General features: G+C 37.5%; 1 protein-coding gene across 8 annotated transcripts in view; it reads right to left on the bottom strand.

The window, feature by feature from the left end:
• Positions 1–21,639, bottom strand: part of LOC119796473 (disabled homolog 2-interacting protein-like) — a 212,698-nt gene that overhangs the window by 122,193 nt on the left and 68,866 nt on the right. For 2 of the 8 annotated variants that reach the window (XM_038305046.1, XM_038305048.1), the window contains exon 1: positions 8,388–9,009. The exons of the other annotated variants lie outside the window; for them this stretch is intronic. In XM_038305046.1, the coding sequence (XP_038160974.1) occupies positions 8,388–8,511 (124 nt within the window). In that variant the 5' untranslated portion in view covers positions 8,512–9,009. Of the gene's footprint in view, positions 1–8,387; positions 9,010–21,639 lie in introns of those variants that run through there. 8 annotated transcript variants of the gene reach the window in all.

Raw genomic sequence — 21,639 nt, 5'->3', positions numbered from 1 at the left:
ACACTATCTCTTAGCATAATGCCTCTTATGCTTCTCATTTTTTGGCATGTATTGCTCCTTTTTTTCCACCTGATGAACTGCTGCTACATGCATGCAACCTTCCTGTTACCCCAGCTGGGCACTAGATGACTGAAACTGTGGAGGAAATCCTCCCAACAGCAAAGCATTTACAGTACTCCAGCATAAAAGAACTGAAACAAAACTTTGTGCCTTAATGGTTAAAAAAGCCCTTTAAAAATGTTAACAAGACTCAAGCAGACTATTATTTTTACTGCATCTGACTTCCACCAACGCATTGCTTTTCTGGAAATCCATAGCCCATTATAAACCTGCACCATGAGTCAGAGTGCTCTTCCATGTATTTTGGTTATTCTCAGAATATATAAACACATCAAATGAAACTAGTTAATAACACAGTAGTATAAGATTAGAATTGATCAGCATTAAACATTTTATTTAAACAAGAAAACCTCTAATCTAAATAGTGTGGATACTTGAGCTTAACCTGGCAGCAGCCAGATTAATATGTGTTGAACTGAGTTCTACGTTATCAATCTGGGATGGCTGCTTTTCAGTGTGTCTGTGAAAAAAAGGAGGGGTGTTAAGAACAATACTTTGAGCTGATTGGGTGACATGCCATCTAGTATCCGCCTTCCAGAGTACGCTTTTAGTCAATCGTAGTATTGAAATAGGATTTGTCTGCAGCTTCTTGAGTGTTTTCAAAACTAGTGGAGAAAGCTGATGAATAAAACTTTTTCCAAATCCTGTCAAAATTAAAGCAAAGACATCTTTCTTACCTACAAACGCACAAAGTGCCTCTCTTTGCTCCTTTTTTAAATGAGAAAAATTGTCATTTTAGCTAAAACCGAATCAATTGCAGTATCAATAGGTGTGTCCTCCAGCGTAGCCATGTTTGTAAAGCCCTGGCAAGGCCCTTCTGACTGTCATCATTCCTATATGTCCCGCCCCAAAAAACACTGCTGGCATGTCATTGGTCTGACCTGCTGGTTTTTCAGAGACTGACGAATTAGCCGGAGTCTTTTAAGATGGATTTGTTGTGAAACTGAAAACTCAGATCTCGAGACAATCCAGCTTGCAGCGTAAGGTTAACTTGAACTGAACCAATAAACAAAAGAGCTTTAGATCTGCTATCCTCTGTTAAACTTCAGATATAAGTCTGCATGGACCTATATAAATAAATTGGGGGGAATCTAAACTTTAAGGACAACGCTGTAGACTGTTAACTGTGAATTGTGGGATGGTGTTTTATAACCTCCATTCCCTAATCTGTTAGATTCTACTGGCTTGGGATGGTCAGACAATGTGAAAAATACAATGAGTGTGATTTGGAAGGAGAAATACGTAGTTTGAGAAAGAATCCTTTTTATACATATTTTATGATTTTAATAGCCAGCTATCGGTAGTAGTGTTGTAATGTCAGCAGTCTGCTATATGTTGAAATGCACTTCAACATAGGGATAAAGGAATAATGAGCTATAGCAGCATTCCTGCAGTTCTACAGCTATTTCTCCAAACTTGTTCTTGGGCTCTGGAATGTAATCCATGTAGGATTTCTATGGATTAGGGAGATTATCCTGCACCTGTCCTTCTGTTATTGGACTCTTTTGGGTGCTCAGACAGACTGTGTCATCTGGCCCTTCTGGATGATTCATGCCAAAGGGAAAGAGTGCAGGCAAGGGTGCAGATTTCAGAAATGAGAGTGAGATCAGAGAGTAATCCCTGCTTCACTGAGATGATGACTAAATTCTGGTGGTCTCACTTCAGCCCCTTCACAGCTGACCTAACCAATACTTGTCCTTTTCATTAAAAATGTGACCTATTCTTCTATTTGTTTTAAAATACTTATGCACAGCTGGAAATCAAATAAAAAATATCCTTAGCCTTCAAACAAGCCCATTTGCTTGTTAATTTTTGAGGTCTTCGTTTTACCCAATTGTGCTTAATATTAGATAGGATGTTTTATAAAAAATCTACAAAACAAAGTTTTTCAACCAGTGTTGCTGTTAAGATCTGAACACAGAAGCACTTAGAATGAGTCTCTCATTTTGTCTCCATTTTTATTTATGTTTAAAACAGATTAGGGCTAAAGGGACTCCAACCAAGACTGCTGATCTGTTTCCTTCCTTTATGTGGATGGGTGTGAATGTTGTATGAGTCACAGTGATTATCTGTGATGTTCTCACCGTGCTCTCCATCTATCAGCTTGAATTGTGTCCATTTTTCCCATCAGCCAAAAAATAAACACCCTCACACAATTCCAGACACACTTGACAGAAAGTCTAAACACACCGCCAGACAGAACAAAGCATGGCGCAGTAACATTGATCATAAGTGGTTCTTGGTAATGACCCATTGAGGAAATAATTATGCATAATGACTCTCCACAGTGATGCATTATTGAACTGTTACTGAGAGATCAGATCTTTTATTTTTAAGCTACTGGCGAAAACATTTTGTTGTGATATTTATATTGGGTCATGGGAGTTTTGACTTTGTGTGATCATAGCTTGTGCTCCAGCTTGAACTTTAAACAGCCATGGATTGTAACTGTTTCACATTGCCATACCTCATTGTCTTCACTATAGCTGCAATTTTCTTTTTTATTCCTGATGTCTTCCTTTGGAGAAGATCTTAAATTTAATAATAAAACCTAATTTAAATGTATTTTTAACTCTTGCTTCAGCAAACTGAGACATAATTGTCACTGACTGCATTGCACAAGCACTTTTAAAAATGTCTGTAAGTGTTTAAGTAATGTAGGCTCGCATTGAATTCTTTGATTTTATTTAAGAAGTCAAAATAATATTTCAAGGCTTACTGTAACTAACAGTGTGCTTCATCATAACCTCTGCCTACGTCATTTAACAGTTTTTTTTTTACATTGTGTTTTTTATAAGTAGCATGTAGAGATAAGAAGTGGGCAGAACATGAAACAAATGGTCTCAAAGGTAGGATCTGAAACTGAGAAGCCTATACCTCTGCATATGGTATGCTCTACATCATCTACACTTTGGATTAAATTAAGTAAATTACAATTAGTCAATGAGGAAATGAGAAAATTGGGTGGGACTAGTGGCACAAAATGTGTTAAACTTGTTCTTATTAGTTAAGGGGACTACAACTAATATTAACTGGGAGCGTTTTGGTACTTTCATAGGGCAGACAAAAGAATTCTGTCAGTACTACAGTGTACCTATTCATGTAAAATCAAAACATACCTTGTTTTTAATACCTAAACGCATGGTTGTGACACAGAAGGATATGAAGGTTTTCGAATTTCAAGGCCAGACAAGAACAGCCATTAGTAGCCATCTACAACAAAGCAACAGGAAGTAGAGGTTGCACTCTAGCACAGAATGTCTGTAGCCGATCCGTCTCGGAAGCACGATCCGTCCTGCGCATGCGTGGACAGATATACATCCGGGTGTCCATAGATAATGTCATTATGGTACTGAAACTACTACTACTTTATTCTCTCCTTAACTCACCAAAAAATACTAATACACAGCTTAAAAAATGTTTTATGACTTTTGTGAGACAAATTTGATGCTTTTTACATTTTCTCAGTTAAACTGCCTCTCCCCTACATCATCATCAGAGATGCTCAGAGCATTTCTGATGATTAAACTATGTTTATCTGCATTTTAGTTGTTTCTTTCTTTAGATTACGCACTATATACCATGAGAGTAAAACGAAAACATAAAACTCAAAAAGACTAGATTTTATGTTTTTAATCAAAAGCCGAAACAGTTAGCCACCGGAAGTAGCATTGGATTCCATTTCCGGTGAAGATCGGGCAGAGACGAGTGATAAAACAGAAAGGATTTTAAGGCATTTATTTTTTCAGGAAATATATTACTAACCTTTAACACATTATATTTTAGTACGTTTACTATTTTTGGGGAGGGAAAACGTCAATTAGGTCTCTTTAACAAAATAAATCGAGGATGACCCGGATGTATATATCGCAGAACGGATCGTGCTTCTGGGACGAATCGGGTAGTGACACAGCTCAAAGATCGGTTATGGAGGAAAGCTTAATGAATGTGTTGCTATTTTGTTTCTACGTTAAAATGTCAGTTCGTAATGCCGTTGTTACTTTCGGACGTGATTAAGCACATAATCGGAATATACGGGAAGATGCTGACATTGGAAGCAGGTGATCAGTTGTGTAAGGTAAAGTTTACTATGTCAGAGCTAATTAAAAAAACATTTTCCATCTCCTGTTTTGCAAATCGACCCTTTTTCGCAAAAAGCCAAAACTCACCTCAAGAATGTGTTAACACTTTTTTCAAATATTGATGTTTGTATCTGGCTTTCCTGTTGGGCCTTAAAAAATTTTTGAAATCAATACCGAGCCATTAACTTTAAAAATAATACTAATAATATATTTAAGACCTAAATAAAGCTAATATTTACCACCTAAAACATTATGCAGTTTTTGATTTAGGAAGGGTTTAAGACTTCCCTCTGGTGAATTTATGATTAACATGATCAGCATAAAACTTAACATAGTCAATTTTATACCCAAGCAAGTAAAAAATTGAAAAGATATCAAATGGTATAGAGAAAATGTTGTCTGCACCAATTTAAAGCTAAACAACAAGAGATGTTCAAGCTATGTCAATACAGACATGACTGTATTATCTCAAATATGCCATCAAAACATAGGTAATCTTTGGAGCCTAATTTCTAAAATGGATGGTTGTTAGATCAAACAAACTGCTTTTAACTACAGTTTGATACCGACATAATTTTTATACAATTACCATATTGTGAAGATATTTTGACACCTGTCAAATTAAAGAAAAAATGGAACGAAAACTGAGAGTGTTGGAGAAAAAGAAGGTAATTTATTCTATAGCGTAACAGACAGTTCTGATTGGTGGACTCTCTAGGGGGTCATTTATCAGTCAGAATTTTACAAAGACTTCCCCAACTTATCAAATATCTACATTATACTGTTTTGACATTGTTCAAGTAAAAGCTCAAATCCAATGTTCTGTTTGCAACAACAATTTAGACCAAAAGATCAAAATGTGGGATCAGAAAACACAGCTGTACTTTTCCTCCTGTGTGTCTGCTATTCACTCTTTTTGAGATAAGTGGGTTTTTGCATGTCAGTGTCACCATCCATGGCAAAGAAGAGGAAACAGATCTGCAGTGATGTTCAGGGGTGAGGCAAAAGCACTCAAGCTCTTCCATTCACAGATAACAATGAACGTGTATGTACATGGAACGAAAACAATAACACATGACCTCATGTAACTGGATCTGTGAAACAGGGAGCATAGCTTTCATTGGAAACTGCAATAGCTTTCTGAAGACAGGAAAACATATCCAAGGATATGGTGTATTTCGATATTTCCCTGATCACTATTGCCTCTGTATTAACAATTTGCTTTAGGCAAATGGAAAATGTCGTTGCTGGAGAGAAAAGCTCTAATTTCTTTCCCACGCATAAATATTTCAACAACAACTTAGATAATACAGGAAAGTTAGAAGGGAATTTAAGCTGTAATAGCTTTGTTTATCACATATATTTCTTTTGTTAATCTTATATTGTAGAACACCAAATAAAGCTAATACCAAGATAGCATATTCTCACTTTATACAACAATTAGGTATTAAATATATACAATACTGTAAAAACATTTGCCAATTTCTGGGCTTTCTCAGATAAACTCCACTGACCTAATGTATCTTAGAGAATATGCCAACGGCATTCCAGAGGAACAGCAGCAGTACCACGTTTCCCATCACACCAAGCAAACCAAATGACAAAATTAATTTACTCAGTTATATTTGCTTGTTAAAATTTAAATAATGATGTTCTTCATTTCATCCAGACAAGCTGACACATGCCATGAAACATCACCAGATGCGACTGATATAGCCATACTGACTAGGGATCAACAATTAACTGCATATGCAATATAATTGCGATTTCTAAAAAAAAAAAAAAAAAAAACAGGTGCCCTACTTTTGGTCTTGTTAGATCTAACAAGAATAAGGCAGTAAGAATTGCAGCTAGCATGCAGATCCATGCATCCAAGCCAAAAGCGAACATTTTTTCAGGCAAAACTAAAGTCCCAACACAACAGATTCTACCAAAGGGAGCATTCAAGATGAAAATATACCATATCCTTGTGGATAGCTGAGAGGAAAACAAAATCACAATCATAATTTTGGTTCAATTATATTGCTCTTTTTTCTTTTTTTTGGCAAAATCACCCTAATAGTGACTGACAACTTAAAAGCAGTTCTCCAAGACTCCAATGCTTGCACCTGCACAAGTGTCTTAGCTAAAATTATTTTAGTTTTAGATTAAGCATTTAATCTATTTTAGATGTAAGAAGCGTTAATTGCACAATTTTACACATATTTGCATATTTCTTCTCTGCTTCTGACATAATTTTAAAGAGAAAATGTAAAATTATCTAAGTGGCCTTACAAAACTGTTCATAACGACTTCTTTTTCTTGAAGTTTGGTGCAATAAACCTCAAAGCATTTTGTTAGATTATAAGTAATAGACCAGTGCAAAGTGGAAGTATATAAATTAACTTTTTATAGTTTTGGTGACATTACATGAAATTACAAGGAAGTCTGGAAAGACAATAAAAAATGTTTTCCATTACCACCAATTCTTTCAAGAGGAAGGTCTTCTTCATCTGGATACAATCTGCTCTAATGTGTGTTACTGTTAACGCGCATCCACTGTGTTAAAATTTTCCTGAGGGGAGCCTGCAGAGTGCCTTGGTGAGTGTGTGTCCAAGCTCAAACGCACATGTGCACGTGCATGCTCTTTAGACAAGTGAATTATAGAGAGGGTAGACTTCAAAGCACCTCTTTGATCAGAGCGAAGACGCTCAAAACAGAAACGACCACATTCTGTTTTCCTTCTCATGGCCGGGCCTGACTTTGTGCGTCTCTGACTGCAGAAGTGCAGCCATAGTTTCACTTTGATGAAATCAAGCCTTGATACAAAGACTTCTTAATTGTTTTGCATGTTTTTAAGCTCAGAAGAGCTTTTTTAATATCCTTTTAAGGGAAATATTTAAATTATGCAGTACTTATTCTTTTTTTTTTGTCTAAGAGGTGTTGATAACATAAGCAAGTGCTTATATAAGTAAATATAAATTAGCAAGTGTTCTATAAGACTCTAGATTATGATGTGTTAAGCTTGATACTCTGAGAAACAAATTGAAGGAAGAAAGGAAGTAGGTCTTCAGCTGCATTTTCATGGGGTAAATGTGAATGGGAATCGTTTATACACTAAAAATTATAAGACTTACTGAACTAATTTGGATTATTGTGCAGTGAACAGAGATTCTTGTAAATGAAGAGTTATGAAGAGTTTTTTCCATTTTGCATACCAACTTTTCCAAAAATATGGATTTATTCTTATTATTATCTTTTGTTTTTTTTAATAATAAGTTTTATTATTAAACTTAGTATAAAAAAGAATAAAGATTGCTTTTTTAATCAGTTTAAATGCTTGACCGACTCCTAGTCAAAAACTGTCTTTGGGTAAAATTTGATTAACTTATTATTCAGTTTGATCTGAAGGGGGAAATTAGTCTCATGTTTTCCTGATTTGTTTGAAAGTTAAAAACTTGAATCACATCCAGAGAAAAAACAAAAAATAAATAGTCATGTCTGCATAATCCCCTTGTCGGCAAGTTATAGCAGCTTACTTGGAAAAAAAAAATCAATAGGTTCAAGATTCAGAGATACTGCTTCCACAAAAGTATTTTAACAAAGCCTTGGGGGTAGACATATCTCTGTAATCTAGTGGTTCAAACACAGCCTGGAGCACTGAAAGGAAGGAAAACATAGCATTGCACAAACAGATTGAAGCAAACTAAGAAGAACAGTACTTTTACAGAGCAGAAAACGGACTTTCCTGCTGAAATACTTCACAGAAAAGTGCCCAAACTGGATGGAAAGCTGCTAACTGAGAGCTGTCAAGAAGTGACAGGGCAATGTGAGAACATCATCACTTTGTGAATAGTGACACCAAACTGATATCGCTCACCAGAGCTCACAGTCACACATCAACAAAGCAGGGTTACCATGGACTTCTAAAAATAATGACACCAAAGCCATAAAAAAAAGTTTCTGTTTGAACAGAATGTACATTTCAGAAAAGGAGAAGTCTCAGTTTACCTTCATGTACAGTGCTTTTAAATAGTATACATACTGTCTCCAAACACCATGACAAACAAACTTCCTAATGTGATTCAGGAACATAGACACTACCAGAAAACACAAACAGAAGCAGTGTTGTGTAGTTTTCCACAGCTGTAGGTGAGGCTGAAACATTTCCTCACTGGCTTTTTAAGCAGCTGTAGGAAATATTACCCCTGTTGGTAGAGGGTCTGGTGCGGCTGCGGGACCGGCTTCGCTGACGCTGCAGTCGGGATTTGCCAAGGAATCTGTAGTAGTATGAGGGTCTCCCAGATCCCTTCCTGATGACTCCAGCCATGCTGTCACTCTTGAAGCAAACGAGTTAGATTGAAAGCAGCTCCACTTGAATGTATTTTATCAGATCAGATAAAAGCCAAGCCAAGTTCTCAATAAGAGTTTCTCTTAAACTTCACTTCAAGATCCTGTTGCAGGTATTCCCCTCTACTTAAAGTCCTCATGGGTGGTGTCCTATGTTGATATCCAGTCCTCTGTTAAACTATTTCCTACTGCTAAAAGAGAGGATCCACTGAGACCCGGTTGCTGATCACTCCCCCTCAGCGTTTCCCACAGTGAGAGCCCACAGGCATGATGTCCGGGAATGCTGTGGGTGTGTATCCTGAATGGCAGGAAAGCTCCTCTTGCTCCCAGCACAAGAGTACTTGAAAAGAGTTCTATAGAAAATCCAAAAAGGCGAATCTATAAGTGTCATCAAGGTATACAGGATCCACTTTTTGCAAAGTTCTACACATCCAACAGTCACCTCTTGTGACTCTTGAGTGTGTGCAACTAGGAGGGAGGGAGAGAGCATGCTATGGGGCTGTGAACAACAGACTAAACTTTTGGGAAATTTACAAAACATGCAGAAGATAATCTGTTTATCTGGAATGGAGTTAATGTGAGCGCCTCCACAAGTAGGAATTGTCTTGTTTTTGCCCAACAGCCTAAATAAGCAATAACAGGCTCAGAGATTAAATGAATTATCTGCAGCAGTAATCAGATTCCTAAAAGGGGTCCCCAGAAGCCACTTAAAGTTGCTCCTGATCCGGTCTGAGTCCCAGTCCTGATTTTAGATTTGATCTACTTTAGTTTGCCTCCCTGGGCAAGAAAGGAATGGGAGTGACAGCCTTTGAGCAGCACATGTAAATAGGTTGTAAAGGGTGTCTGACAGCCAATCACACAAGGGTCTGAGGAAGAGGGTCAGGAAGGCAGAGCATAGTCCAACAAAGAAAAACAATGTGCATCAGCAGCTTAGAGGAGTCATTATGAGGCTCTTCTTCTGACATCAAACAATTCAGCTAAGACTGTTTCCACAAACATGCAACTTATAATCAATTTTAATGGAACATTTCCAGTTATTTCACTTCTGATTAATTCATTTTTTTTTATATTTGACAGAATTTCAAAAAAGAGCTCAGCTTAACAGGTGATGTTTTAGCAGACGATTTAAATCTCAGAGAAATTATAGTTCTGCTAACAGAATATTAAGATACTGGACATGAAACCATTCCATCAGGAAAGAAAAAATGAAGCAAACTAAAGTAGAAGTTTTAAAAATGGGGCATCAAACAGGTGTTTGTCAGGATTTCAATGGCTGTCGGTTGTAGGAAAAAGTGAACATGATCTTCTTTTTTTGTTTTTGGGTGCATAAATTTGTTGAGTTAATTATGGGGACTGTAACTATAACAGAGGTGGTGAAAAAATTAAAATAATTTCAATGAAACATCTTCAAAGTCAAATAAAGACTTTCCCTTTTCATTCATAATCAATTAAAAGCAAGTGGAGTATTGGCCTAGTGGTTAGAGCAGCGTGCTTGTGCTCAGAAAAGGTTGCATGTACCTGGTTTTGTCCTGACATCCTGCCCTATGGGTGCCTGAGCAAAACCCTAACCCTTGATTGCTCCTAAGGCGCCGGACAGTGGCAGCCCACTGCTCCACAAGGGGGTTGGGTTAAGAGGCAGAAGTGAATTTCTCCATTGTGAGATCAATGATGTTCAATTATTAATTGGAAAAATTTTGCTACTGTTTTGTGGTACTATTGTTTTTGGCAGGTGTTCCCCAGGTTTCTCATCAAGTGTCTATAGTTGTATTTATATTTGTACATGTATATGGTGTATGAGTTTAAGCTGTAAAAACATAAAAAGCTGTTTGTAATAATAACCAACCAAAAACGAGCAGAAATCATAACCTCTCAATCATCATTTGCAGACTTCATTACCTACATATATCTTTTGATTGTAACTAATCAAAAAGCTTCCTTTCCCATGCTCCTTAGGTTTCCTTCCTTCGCTGGCTGCTCAATTGTTCAGGGATGGTTGTTCCTACTACGTGCAAAGGGAACCATAACACTGCTGTCTGTGTGGAGTTTCTGTCATTACCTCAGCCCATAAAACCTCCAGCGGGAGAACATAGCAGTGTTTCTGTGAGTCTCTAACAGTAGCTCGGCTCTTTGCCTCGGCTTCTGCCGAGAGCATTCAGAAGATCCATTAAAGTTATGCATCAGCAAAGCTTGCCCCCAGAGCCTCATGGAGGGAAGCAGAGGAAATAAGAAACGTTCTGTACTTCATTTTTCTGCTGCTTAGGTCACATGACACCCAGAAGTCATGTTGATATGTTGCTGTTGTTCTAAGAAGACATAAAAAAGCTAAATCAGTTAAATAAAAGCAACAAGGTTGATAAGTTATCTAAAAACTAAGATTGGAATATATATGTTCTGGCTATGAACACATGTAAAACTAATAAACAAGAAATAAGTAGTTACAGAATTTTTGTTGTTGTTGTTGTTTTAACATTAGCTACATTTTTACGGAAGTAATTAATCAGACTGATCAGATTATCAGAATAAAATGCCTCATTCAAACATGCCAGTCGGAATATTCTAATAGGCGAAATCAAAATTATTTACAGTAAACTGTAATGAAACTGAGAGTGTTTTATGCCAAATGACAACTTGATCTGTAAGCATGTACAGTAAAGGCCTGGCAGGGCCAAGTTATTCTACATGAAGCAAAATGACCTGAATTTACATGTTTATTCCATGTCACTGTGCCTCATTACTTCTTTGACTGGTTGCATGCTATGGCTCGATCCAAACACCTCAAATTGATAAAGACACTTCAGGCATCCAGTTAAACAAAAGAGAACAACATATTTTAGAGCAGCCAAGTCCAATCTTAAGACTAAATCTGACAGATGTGGCAGAAAGTTTCACCAAGCCAAAACATGAATCGCTTATAAGCCGCTACGAAAGACAAGACAAACAAGGAATTACAGCACTTCCACACCAAAGCTTTGAAACACTTTTAACTTTGTCAGAGTCTGGGTTCTGGAGTGGATCAACCTGGGATCCTAAAGTGGACCCTGGAGCATTTGGGAGATTACAACTGCTGGTCTCTGCACAGTTTATCCAGACTGTGAAGCAGTTTATTTGGGATGTTAATGGATAGCAGTGCTTTTTAGAAAAATAAAAAAAGGAGGAGAAGTAATGTAGGACCCTTGTATAAAAAGATGGAATAGTATGAAGAGTTGCCTACATTTAAACACAAAAGTAACAACAGAAACCCCACTAGATAGTTTTTTCCAGGGGTTTTTCTTCTCATTTAGCCGGTTACTGGAGCAAAAATGCCTCTTAAGTGATTCATGAGGACTGCCTAATATTGCTTGGCCTGACCTGAATATATTTGTATAAAAGCAAACTGTGCAAACTAAAGCTGTGATTATTCTCACATTAACCATTACCCCACTGCTCCCTACATCGGAAATTTAGTTTTAAGGATTTTCTAAGTTATACAACCAGGTAAATGCATATTTTTAAATATCCTCAATAAATGTGTTTGTTTTTCTTCTGAATTGCACAAAATATATTTCAGTAATGCTCTAACATTTTTGGGGAGGACTGATCATTCTGTCTGTATTTTTATGTTTCAGAAGCCTGGGATCTTTTACAGGGGCCCTTAGACGACTGTATTGAATGACTGCAGCTTTTCTTTTCCCATCTACTTTCCCAACTATTTACATAATTGTCTCTGTGGGAATAGCTGCCTACAATGGGTTCTTGTTTGACAGACCAAGAGTTTACAGACATGCAGAGCAGAATGTCAGGGTCAGGAAGAGTTTACGTGCTGATAGTGTCACGCTGCTGGCTTAAAAACAAAGGTGCCAGGTAGCCTGTTAAGCCCAGACAGTGTCAGAAGCTATTTCTAACTGAAAATATACAACTACAATCAATCAGGATAGCTCAATCATTATCAGGTCTAAATTCAAATCTTTGATACACAGAGTTGTACTCAGTTAAATTTCCTTGAGTAACACAACATTTTTTTTTACTGCACAATACTTCGTACTTTTACTTGTAATATTTGTGAAAAGTATCGCTAATCCTACTTGTGTAACACTTATGACTACTCCGCCCACTGTGAGTAATTCCAACTATTCCAAGATCAGATGAATATACAGTAAACAGTAGATATTAACAGTGGAAGTTTATAACTCTGTCCCAACATATATACAGCTCTAACTGTAAAGACTGGTTTTATATTTTATGTGGAAAAAAATATTCGGTAAAGTATTTCTTCTGCATGAATTTGTTGTTGTATATTCATGATTATTTTATGCATTTGAGTCTTAAAATGCATGTTGGTCTGCATCATTTCTAAACATTAACTGAGATGTTAGTATCCAAAAATTGCGCAATACTTGAATAGCCTTTTTGCCGAATACTTTTTTTACTTTGACTTGATTTACTTATTGGATGACCACTTTTTATTTTTATTTGGATAAAAAAATGTTGAAGTAGTGCTACTTTACGTACCTTAGTACAATTTTAAGGTACTCTACCCACCTCTGTTGGTACCAATGTAAAGGTAAGGCAAAAAAAAGTATGAAGAAGTAGGAAAAATGATTGTGGTAAACAAGGAATCACAATCACACCCGTTTATCTGATTTTTTGGGGATTCGAAAAAGAAAATAAAAAAGTTTAGCCTCATTAGACTAGGGGTGAATATTGGCATGGGTGTTGCAATATGATAATATAACGATATTACAATACCACTATATATTGCAATATTTTTCCCAGCTATCCAAAATGAAATGAATAGATAAAAAGCAAGTGTTGTATATGTTCATCAGAAGATATTGATTATTTAGTTATTTTGGTATCCATGTTGTTTGGGGTTTGAGTCAGTCCACTTCTTCCATTGTGACTGCCTCAACTACAGAAATGGTGCTGCGCCACACAGCAAAAGGGCTCCACAGCGCTTTTTGCCAGAGTGGCAGTGCAGAGGTAGCCAATTTTCCCTCATTGCTTTAGGTAAATATGTTTTGTTTTTAAAAATCAATAACAGTAAGTGAAAGATCGATGTTATATCGGGCAGCCAAATATCAAGATATATAGCTAAAATGTTTTTTTCTCACACCCCTACATCTGATGGGTTTTTTTTTCTAAATAGGAAAAAAGTTATGAATTTACATTAAAGAAATGAGATAAAGTAAAAAAAAAAACTTTTATCAACATCTTTTTTATAGCTGCAGCAAACATTGACTTAATCAGTTGAATAACATTCAATCAATATTGTTTTTTTTAGGTCATGTTCCAGGTGGAGTATTTATTTTGGTACAAATAATTACATTTACCAAAACTTTGCCAAATGTGGTTTGCGCCAGATACTGTAAATGGGAATCTATTACAGTGAAAAAAATATGGTTTCCCTCATATGACTATTTCTGCATATGACAGACCTTTTGATCATCACATTTATTTACCCTGTATATCCTCAACTGTGTTCAGGGATGTTTACAAAGTAAACAAAGCCTAGAGTGGAGCTTGGAGGCTGGAAAAGTGACCACAACTTTTATGTGACACATCTGACAACACTGGAAAAAGATGTGTGATAGGTTGTTGAAAAGATACAACTCTTTAGTTTCCAAAGATTCCAGCTATCCAGGGTGGACCAGGAACAAACCTGAAGCATTGTTCAGGAAGAATCAGTCAGGGTTAAAATGTTTTTTAGTGGCTTTTTCTGCATTTAAGTGCCGTAAAACATTTTTTATAAACATTAGAGCACCCTCCAACCCAGGATTGAGGGCAAAAAGATACATAATTATTTCTGAGTCTCTTTTAGAGAAGGAGGGAAAAAAAGCATCACCCTTTAAGCCCCATAGTGGGGCGGTCAGGCTAAAGAGCAGTGGTGGCTGGCCAATAGAGGGCGCTAGGGCCCCGCCCCACACCCAATGACACTGATTCAGACATTAAAAAACATTTTTTTTAACGTAATTTTAATTTAAAATGTCAAACATTTTTGAAATATATCTATATTTATTTTTTGATGTGTAAGATAAATATCTAATCTTTAATCTTTAATGGCTAGTAAAGCGTCAATCAATTTTTCGCCAGATTGGTGACGTACATACTACTAAAAAGCTTTCATACATACTACTGAAAAACTTTTATAAACACTGAAAAGTAGTGTATATGAAAGCTTTTTAGCTATTAATATTAAAAAAGCTGTGCCAACAAAAGAAATAGAGAAATACTGTGGGGAAGATCATAAGCAAAACGCAAGTATTAACAGTCTCCCTAAGTGAAATACTAATGTACAACCTCCTATGAGGATGTTATAGAAATAAATAAATGTCTGACTGTAACATTTGGTTCAGGTGCTTCAGAAATAGTTTAAATATGGACTCATGGTTCCCAGAAAAGGTTTTGATTGACAAAGAGATAGCTATGGAGTCCTAAAATTGATCCCTTACCCCAAAGACTAATTATTGTAGTTTTCAGTCTGGAGAGCACCGGGATGTTGGCCCGTTATGTTGACTTACTGTCATAAGAACACTTTTTGTTTACCTCAGGCAGGGTACAAAGACATGCCTGTCCTTATCAAAACAGACAATAAAAAAAGTTTTAAAAACAGAACATTAATGGCCATCTTGGACCTGATTTCAGTCTTACAGCATGTAAAGTAAAATAAAATATTACATTTGAGTTATTAAATAAAGGATTTCTTGGTACTAAATGAGGTTTTGAGTGAATCACAAATGAAAGGAAAATGCCTTACCTTTATTGCGGAACAGAGAGGAGAAGGATGAAATCCACATGACAGCAAACAAAAAGGAAGAGAAAAAAGCACATATTAGACCAGCTGGTAGTGTCCCTTTTAGCTTCATTCATTATGTATGTTTGCCTCCAAGCTTTTAATGACAAACTATTGTACTTAAGGCTCATTGAATCTATGATGCAAGCAAACCTACTCTAAAATGAAACACACTGCTTGCAGGTTTAGACAAAGCTCTGATGAAATGACATAGGATAGTTGCATTGTAACACGTCCTTAGTTTCACTGGCAAATATTGCCAACTCTGCGCGTACAATAGAAGCCAACTGAACTGGTTGAATCCAGCATACAATAACACTGACTTTAATGGCACCACATCCAGAACTTTTCTGAGCTGTTTATGCTCCTATGTGCACAGCTGATTATAAGTGGAGCTGACTTCTATTACTGAGCAAACAAAATCACAAAGAGAGTCCCATTGATTTCTAACATAACTCACTCTATTGTCCTTTTTACAGGTTAGTTCTCACGCAGATTTACATCTGAAATAGAGACCACATTAGAGAGAAATAGGGCAGGATGCTTTTAAATGACACTGTGTCTGGGAAAGCAGAGTTAAAGACGTGTTTGTTTTTCTGAAAAAAATGTTACTGGGTCCATTCATGGCTTGAGTTTAAATAAACAAGCTCACATGATGTAAATGCATGTACGTGTGTAAAGCAGCAGCAAGGCCATGCTGTTCTTTGAAATGAAATGAACATTTGAATGCCTTTAAAAAACACCTGCAATGGACATAACAAACTTAGAACAGCTTTTGCAGAGTTTCTGGTATTTATTCAAATTTCCATATTAGGTTTGAGCTCATTTGTTTATGGTAGACACACTGATACCACAACTAGTAATTGGTATGGATATAAACCATATTTTTTATTATTAATATTTTGCTTTTGGTGTTGTTCAAGATCAAAATGATTGATTAGCAATGGATAATTTTCTTTTAAAATATAAATGATATGAAACAAGGGTTTATTCTCTAATCTATAGGCTTCAGATTAGGAAACACAGGACAGCATCCCATTAAAGTAAGACAGATGTGTGCTGGGCTTTCTAAGTCTGGAAAATCAATAGCAAAATAGCTCTTCCTATAAGCATGTTTGTGTGTATAATCAGTGCTGTAATTGCAATTCTTAGCCAGATGTCTTTTTTTCTTAGCTGTTCTTACAAAAAAGAAAGAAAAAACAAGTGAATACACCATTTAGTTAAAGCAGATGTAAAATAACAACAAAATCAATAGATTCTCACCTAAGCTGTCTAGATCTACTGTCCGGTCAATAATCAAAGATTTCAAACAAATGTGGAAAAGTGACTCAGTTTATTGTTTCAATGTGCACCTTAAGAAGAACAATGGAAACAACAACAAATCTCCTCAGTTTACTTTAAGGTGGCTATAGCAAAGACTGAGATCTTTGTTCACATTAAAAACTATTTAAAATGATCTGTTTATGGGAACAAGTCCTTAAGCAGGAAGCCAGAAAAAAAAAGTAAAAAGTTCTTTGTCCAACAATCACAAAATGAAATTTGTAGATCTAGTTGGAATTTAGTTGAAAATACACTATATTGCCAAAAGTATTTGCTCACCCATCCAAATTATTGGAATCAGGTGTTCCAATCACTTCCATGGCCACAGGTGTATAAATTCAAGCACCTAGGCATGCAGACTGTTTTTACAAACATTTGTGAAAGAATGGGTCGCTCTCAGGAGCTCAGTGAATTCCAGCGTGGAACTGTGATAGGATGCCACCTGTGCAACAAATCCAGTCGTGAAATTTCCTCGCTCCTAAATATTCCACAGTCAACTGTCAGCTGTATTATAAGAAAATGGAAGTGTTTGGGAACGACAGCAACTCAGCCACGAAGAGGTAGGCCACGTAAACTGACGGAGCGGGGTCAGCGGATGCTGACGCGCATAGTGCGAAGAGGTCGCCAACTTTCTGCAGAGTCAATCACTACAGACCTCCAAACTTCATGTGGCCTTCAGATTAGCTCAAGAACAGTGCGCAGAGAGCTTCATGGAATGGGTTTCCATGGTCGAGCAGCTGCATCCAAGCCATACATCACCAAGTGCAATGCAAAGCGTTGGATGCGGTGGTGTAAAGCACGCCGCCACTGGACTCTAGAGCAGTGGAGACGCGTTCTCTGGAGTGACGAATCGCGCTTCTCCATCTGGCAATCTGATGGACGGGTCTGGGTTTGGCGGTTGCCAGGAGAACGGTACTTGTCTGACTGCATTGTGCCAAGTGTAAAGTTTGGTGGAGGGGGGATTATGGTGTGAGGTTGTTTTTCAGGAGCTGGGCTTGGCCCCTTAGTTCCAGTGAAAGGAACTCTGAATGCTTCAGCATACCAAGACATTTTGGACAATTCCATGCTCCCAACTTTGTGGGAACAGTTTGGAGCTGGCCCCTTCCTCTTCCAACATGACTGTGCACCAGTGCACAAAGCAAGGTCCATAAAGACATGGATGACAGAGTCTGGTGTGGATGAACTTGACTGGCCTGCACAGAGTCCTGACCTCAACCCGATAGAACACCTTTGGGATGAATTAGAGCGGAGACTGAGAGCCAGGCCTTCTCGTCCAACATCAGTGTGCGACCTCACAAATGCGCTTCTGGAAGAATGGTCAAAAATTCCCATAAACACACTCCTAAACCTTGTGGACAGCCTTCCCAGAAGAGTTGAAGCTGTTCTAGCTGCAAAGGGTGGACCAACGTCATATTGAACCCTATGGATTAGGAACGGGATGTCACTTAAGCTCATATGTGAGTCAAGGCAGGTGAGCAAATACTTTTGGCAATATAGTGTAAGTGTGTTGATCAAGTTTACAGCCTGTGACTGAGAAAAACATTTTTGGTTTAGTAAAGAGGAGGTTGTATGAGGCTGTGGGCCTCTCTCTTGTAAGGCCTCGGAAACTTTGCTGGAGTGCATCACATCATGACATTTTAAAAAGAAATAAGCTTTAAAGAACAATCTGATTTACTCTGCAAGGAAATCAAACATTTGCATTTTAGTCACTTTTAGTCAGCAAATTAAAAGCAGCATAGAATCCAATCAACTTAACTAAAACTCTTGAATAATGATAATGAAATAAGTGGGGGGAAACGTTCCACACATAAGAAAAATCAGCTTTTTTCCACAGTCACCTCAGCACAAGAGGTGGATCGCATAGAGGACCTGTGAGGTAAGCTGAGGGGAAGACCACAATAAAGGAAGACCCATGACTCTGGATGATCTAGGAAAGAATGATCTAGGGTTCATCTCTCTGTTTGCCTCACCTTGGTAAATGCTAGTGGAGAAGAAAAAAATGGGATTCTGTTTCTAGGGAGTTATGCAAACTATCAACACCACAGTGAAATGTGCTACTGTTATAAAAAAAAAAAAGAAAAAAAAAGCTATATTCTTTTTAAGGCTTTTATACAGCATTTGTGGGTGTGTATAATATCCCTAACTGTTATCTAACAAGGTTAGATATTAAATAGAAATCACATCTGTATCGACACTGACCCCTTGTGGCAGTTACTGTGTAGTACAACATGACGTTTTGTTTTGTGAATTCAGAACCACTAAATTTTTTTTTCTAACAGAAACATCATAAAGTAAAACATTAAACATACAGATATATTTTGATATTTTTTCAATGACTTAATCTAACCATGAATATATCCTGTCAAAATATTTCCTCTTTATGTCTCAAAAACCATGCAAGTTTCAAGTTTTTTTGAAACTTTAACATCAAATTGAATCCAGCTGATGATCAGTTACAAGTTAGACATCTTTAAGTTTAAATCTGTTAAGCTAGCCGACAGATCCTCTCTTAAAAATAAAAATTTAAAATTACAAAGTAGAACTTTGACTCCAGAGCCAAATTGGTGTAATCTTTCCATGCTGTGCTTCCTTTATTGTCTAATTCATGCCTCAGATCCCCCCCACCCCTCCAAACCAAAGGTCAAATTGCAGAATGTCCTGTCCCAAGCAGAGCTCATTATACAAGGCTGCAGACAAAACTAGAACAGAGAAGTCAGTGTGACAGTGTTGGCAGGAGACAGACACATCAAACGGAGGAGGAGGAATGGGAGTTTTTTCCGTGGTTAAAGGCATGCAGAGGACAAACAATAGGGAGTGAAGGAGATGAGAGAAATATCACTAATTACTTGAGACGAGCAAAGAGAGATATCTGACAGGCTTTTTATCCAAGTGTCATGACAACTCAGATGTGCTAAAGAGCTGCACATAGTGCTTTCAAGTAAAGGTTTGATAAACAAATCAGAAGACAGCTAGCTTTTCTTGGACAGATGTTTTAAAATATTTAAAGGCCTTTCTCAATCCCTCACTTAAACCTAATCTAGTTATACGTACATTTATCCTTCCTCTGTTGCCTTAAATGGATCTGTCAGATATAAAAACCTAAGAAAAACAAGTTCCATCCATCCATCCATCCATCCATCCATCCATCCATCCATCCATCCATCCATCCATCCATCCATCCATCCATCCATCCATCCATCCATCCGTCCGTCCCTTCCTTTATCCACCCATCCAACCATCCATCCATTTCTCCCTCTCTCCCTACCTTTGTTTATCCATCCATCCATCCCTCCGTCCCTTCCTTTATCCATCCATCCATCCATCCATCCATCCATCCCTTCCTTTATCCATCCATCCATCCATCCATCCATCCATCCATCCATCATCCCTCCGTCCATCTTTTCCTCCCTCCAAACCATCCATCCACCCATAATCCCTCCATCCCTTTCTTTTTCCATCCATCCATCCATCCATCCATCCATCCATCCATCCATCCATCCATCCCACCGTCCCTTCCTTTATCCATCCATCCATCCATCCATCCATCCATCCATCCCTTCCTTCCTCAAAACCATCCATCCATCCATCCATCCATCCATCCATCCCTTCCTTCCTCAAAACCATCCATCCATCCATCCATCCATCCATCCATCCATCCATCCATCCATCCATCGCTGATATCTGATTCTCCTTGCAGAGTCTTGGGGGGGTCGGTCCCTATCACCACTGGTAACTGAGTGACACTCCTGGTCAGGTTGCCACTTTATCAGATGTCAATCCAAGACACAAACTGGATAGACAAGCGAGAGTGTCTAAAGAGATACTTCAGTTGATCTTTAGATAATAGGAACAAGCCTTAGAAAAATTATCCATAAATTAAAGCAGCCTTTTTTGACACCCAACCTGACACTCAGACCACTTCTGAAAAACCTCACCACTGAAAAGGCACTAAGTCAAAATCCTGCTTCTTTCAGTGCCGAGCCGCTCTCATCGCAATAAGATCAAGTTACCATGACGACTGTGCTCTGCTGAGGTGCTGGGCACGCTCATTGCTGCTTGCAGCTATATTTAGAAGTCTGGCCATAATGAAATGTAATTGAATAATGTTAATGTGATGCGGAAAACTTAACTTACTTATGACTTCAAGTTCTAAAGGTCATCTCATGCTCTCAGTATCACACCAGTAGAGGCCTTCCCACGTATTAAAATCATATTTCTTTGACAGTAGAACATTCTGGCTTATATAATGATGGGATGTTAGCAATATTGAAAGAATCAGTGTAAATTATTTTAGAACCAAGATTTATATGCCCAAACCCTGAGAGTAACACTTGTACCTGTTGATTCACCAATCAACACTTCTAATCAGCTCCAAGGCAACAATCTACCACTGAATCTATGCAGCATTAACACACACAAAGGGGCAGAATAAACATGCAGTGCAAGGCCATGTGCTCGGTGTATCAAAGGGACAATGTCAGGATTACAATTTGAATAGCCCACGTCTCTTGTTGACATTAAAGCAATGCTTATGCAGAGGAAATGGTACCATCAGATCCAAGAAGGTTCTAGGGACACAGGAAATGGTACAAAAAAACAATAGCAAGTCTTCTTAATCTAGTATGTAATAAAATACTATGTGCATCATGATCTGTACAAATTCCTGCAGACATTAAAATATATTTTAACTCACATGCAGTACATTTAATCATAACCTTACTTAGGTGAATAAAGATAATTTTCCCTTAGCAGTCACTGTCTTTTTCATGCAGAAAGCACACTGTAGTCAAAGTAGCGGATGCTGAAAGTACATTATTATATTTGTAAAGCATCCACAGTATACAAAACTGCATTTAAAATATTCAAACTAATCAGACATGTGTTTTTAGGAACTGCGAAGCTGAAGAGAATTTATAAATGGTTTGCAAAAAGCCCAAAGGAAAATCTGAAAGAGTTGAGGGCATCTTTATTCATCCCCTCTGCATAAATACTGACACTAGAGCAAATATGTTCTGCAAA

This window comes from Cyprinodon tularosa, unplaced genomic scaffold, assembly GCF_016077235.1.
Source record: "Cyprinodon tularosa strain WSP-4 unplaced genomic scaffold, ASM1607723v1 ctg55, whole genome shotgun sequence".
NCBI lineage: Eukaryota > Metazoa > Chordata > Actinopteri > Cyprinodontiformes > Cyprinodontidae > Cyprinodon > Cyprinodon tularosa.
The sequence above is the reverse complement of the archived record's forward strand: the minus strand, read 5'-3'. Positions and strand labels throughout refer to the sequence as shown.